The 3,966-nt window shown below is 38.7% G+C and overlaps 1 protein-coding gene across 2 annotated transcripts in view; it reads left to right on the top strand.

Moving 5' to 3' along the window:
* Window positions 1–3,966, top strand: part of LOC107721649 (tyrosine-protein kinase Fer-like) — a 56,347-nt gene that overhangs the window by 50,848 nt on the left and 1,533 nt on the right. For both annotated transcript variants that reach the window (XM_016529770.1, XM_016529769.1), the window contains exons 17-18: window positions 1,883–2,037; window positions 3,508–3,630. In XM_016529770.1, coding sequence (XP_016385256.1) covers window positions 1,883–2,037; window positions 3,508–3,630 — 278 coding nt within the window. The remainder of the gene's footprint in view (window positions 1–1,882; window positions 2,038–3,507; window positions 3,631–3,966) is intronic.

The following is a 3,966-nucleotide window of genomic DNA, read 5'->3' as shown; positions in this document are numbered from 1 at the left end:
CCACAGAGAGTCAGGGCCTCGGTTTAACGTCTCATCCGAAAGACGGTGCTTTTTGACAGTATAGTGTCCCCGTCACTACACTGGGGCGTTAGGACCCACACAGACCACAGGGTGAGCACCCCCCGCTGGCCTCACTAACAGCTCTTCCAACAGCAACCTAGTTTTCCCAGGAGGTCTCCCATCCAGGTACTGACCAGGCTCAACCCTGCTTGACTTATTTTCGACTTATTTTCTTCAGATGAACGCAAATTTAAGTTTTTTAGAAAAAAAAGTCATGCTAATATAATATAATATAGGCATGCTACTAAGCAATTAGTGGATAGTAACCCAAAAGTAGATGCTTCAAAAGCCATCGTGCTGTGGTTTATACTGTAATTTTTTTTTTTAAATATTAGCGTTTTTCTGACACACACCTATCGTTTTGCTTAAAGGGTCAGGAAAGCCCCTGTTTCAGCACTGGTTAGTTCTCACCACAGTTTTAAAAAATGCAAAAAAAGTGGGTGTGGTGCGCTGCGAGCGGAGGGGGAAGAGGGGAGACAGACAACACGCACAGCTTCGCGTTCAGACAGTTTCATTTCGCTCCCATCGAGTTAAAAACACAAATAAATGCACAGCTATTTGCACTCTGTTTTGAAAACATACATGAACGTGCTGTTGCACCTCTGATAACTTTTTAAGGCTTATTCTGCGGCGATTATATAAACCTTTTGACGGGTTGTGTCAAGGAGCTGTAAAAACGGTTATACTCACTAAGTGAATGAATCGCGTTTGTGCTGAACTTTTATAAAAAAAAGCAAAAGCAAACACTCTCCTTCGATTCATGAACGTTTCTCTCAGATAATGTACGCGATCTCACAGTCTGAAGCGTCTGTCATAGCAAATCAACACATGCTGTTGTGAATAATTAAGCAAAGCATCTTCTCATAGGATAAGAACACGCAGTCTCATGAATAATTTAATAGACACCGACGCGTCATCCATGTACTATAGTCCATTGCCACGTCACAAATTGTGATGTCAACATGATGTAGATTTTAAACCCGGAAGATGGAAATAGCGCAAACAAGTTTAAAATCAACCAGTTTTCTCCAAAAGTTAAAAACATTGGATGCTAACATTGTCTTCTATGATGTGCAACACAAACTGCTCTGCGAAAATCTCAGAAAAAGTAGTCTGGGGTTTCATGACCCTTTAAGAAGACATTGATTTATCCACTAGGGTCATATGGATTACTGTCATGAACGCTTTGTGTGGTTTTTGAAGCATCAACTTTTTGGTTACTGTCCATTTGCTTTATAAAATATATTATAAAAATGTTCATCTGAAGAAAGATCATCATATACTGGGATGCCATGAGGGTGACTAGATGAGAAAAAAATTCAGTTTGAGGGAAGGAACCCTTTAACTGAGCTTTTACACTTGGCCAGACACATCACAGCCTGTCCAAAATCTCATTTGCGATGTTACCATATGTCAACAGGATCCAGACTGATCCAGTTCCAGAAAGTACAGGGCTGCAAGATACTCTTTTACTCTGAAGTTTTGTAGAACAGTCAAACACGAGAAGACTTGGATATTGTTGACAGCAGAAGGCTGATGATCCTGTCTTGGCTGCTGCAGCTTCTCATTGGGCTCTTTTTCCAGACTGGGGGTGTTCATAGCTGTAATTGAGGGTCTAGACTGTTTGCTCCAGCCCCTGACAATCATTCTGTTGGCAGAAGTTTTCTCGCCTTCTGATTTGAAACCAGTTTAGACCAATTTTCCTGTAGATGATTTTGTTGGCAGGTGTGAATTGTCCAATCACAGTCATGATCGTGAGTGGAGAGTGCACGTGTTGCATTGTTTATGAGGTGATATTACAGTGTTTCTCCAAATCTTGCAGAGATCTGGCTGCTCGCAACTGCCTTGTGGGAGAGAACAATGTGTTGAAGATCAGTGATTTTGGGATGTCCCGCCAGGAGGACAATGGCATCTACTCCTCATCAGGACTGAAACAGATCCCAATCAAGTGGACTGCACCAGAAGCACTGAACTATGGTAAAGCACTCATGAAGTCTGAACTGCTGTTAGATCAGGGGTGTCAAACTTGGTTCCTGAAGGGCCGGAGCCCTGCAGAGTTTAGCTTCAACCCTAATTAAACACACCTGATCCAGCTAATCAGGTCCTTCAGGCTTATTTGAAAACTACATGGTATGTGTGTTGGAACTAAACTCCGCAGGGCTCAAGCCCTCCAGGAACACCCGTGTTAGATAAAGCTACTTAATAAAATGATCCTGTTTTACAAATATTATAGGAGCTAACTGATATGATGTGAATTTTATGTTTAATTTTGTTACAGTCCTTAAACGTATAGTTCACCCATAAATGAAAATTGTGTCATCAGTTGTTAACCCTTGAGTTGTTCCAAACCTGTAAAAGTTTCTTTCTTCTGTTGAACATAAAAGAAGACAATTTAAAAGAATGTGGGTAACCAAATACCTGCTGGACCCCATTGACTTAAACAGTATAGAAAAAAAAAATACTATGCAAGTCAATAGGGACCAGAAACTGTTTGGTTACCAACATTCTTCAAAATACCTTCTTTGATGACACAATTTTCATTTTTGGGTGAACTGTCCCTTTTTTCCAAGTATCTGTATTTTATCTGAGTATTTCTATTACTTTTATTTCACTACATTTCAAAGCATATAATACTTTTTACTGCACTGCATTTCATAAAAACATCACCCTTTCTCAGATGCAATAGTCATTTCCAATTTGTGAATGAGCTGATTCTTTTTATATTGAGCCTGTTGAAACATTATTCTTCAGTTGAAACAGAAACCACAATGAATTGTTCTTCACAAATTAGACTGATCAGATTGTCGCTGTTCTTGAGTCAAAAATTCACTGATTCAATCAGAGCGAATCTTCATGTCTGACTCAAAATGTGCCAAGAACCGGGAGATCCTGGGAGCTTGAGAGTGTATGTGACTGATGGCATTAAAAGTAGGCTACTAATGCTGATTTTTGAATTGATTGTTGTAATTGAATATCATATTTAGATCATTACGGTCAGTTATGAACTAAATCTACTGTAAAAGGGCAAGCTGTATTGTATGAAATGCTTGAATGTGGACATTTACGTATCACAGACTGCGCATGATAGGCTACTTTAGGTAAAAATGATTAATGTTAAAATAACACAAATTAATGGCGATGTATTCTTTTAGCAAACTGCTGTAGCAAAACACATTTTGTCCCATATGATGTCTGTTTTTATATTGTACACAATTTTTGGTGGTGTATTTCCTCATTTTCACTTGTTTGCACAGTAACTTAGACGTTCGTCTTACTTTTAACACTCGAGTACATTAAAATGTAGTACTTTTGTACTTTTACTCAAGTAATATTTTAGGGTATCTGTGCTTTTACTCAAGTACTTGATTTGTGTTCTTCGTCCACCACCGAGCTGTCAGTTCTTATGTTGGATCCAGACTGATGTTTGACATGCTGTTTAAATCCCAGGGAGATACAGCTCAGAGAGCGATGTGTGGAGTTATGGGATCCTCCTGTGGGAAACCTTCAGTCTAGGAGTGTGTCCTTACCCGGGCATGACCAACCAGCAGGCTCGAGAACAGGTCGAAAAAGGTACAAAACAAACTCCACTTTTAGTGAATGAACCAGAGACAGATTGATGTGATATTTCATTTTAATTACATTTGATTTATTTCTAAATGTTATTATTTTTTGTATATTTTATTAGATTACATATTTTATTAATTAAATTCTATTTTAATTAAAGGGATAGTTCACCCAAAAATGAAAATTCTGTCATTAATTACTCACCTTCATGTCGTTTCAAACCTGTAAGACCTTCGTTCATCTTTGGAACACAAATGAAGATATTTTTGATGGAATCTGAGAGCTGTCTGACCCTGCATAGACAGCAATACAACTGAAATGTTCCCAAGTCCATATATATGT

Source organism: Sinocyclocheilus rhinocerous, unplaced genomic scaffold, assembly GCF_001515625.1.
Source record: "Sinocyclocheilus rhinocerous isolate Xijiao unplaced genomic scaffold, SAMN03320098_v1.1 scaffold3411, whole genome shotgun sequence".
Lineage (NCBI taxonomy): Eukaryota > Metazoa > Chordata > Actinopteri > Cypriniformes > Cyprinidae > Sinocyclocheilus > Sinocyclocheilus rhinocerous.
This window is presented reverse-complemented; position numbering and strand designations above follow the sequence as displayed.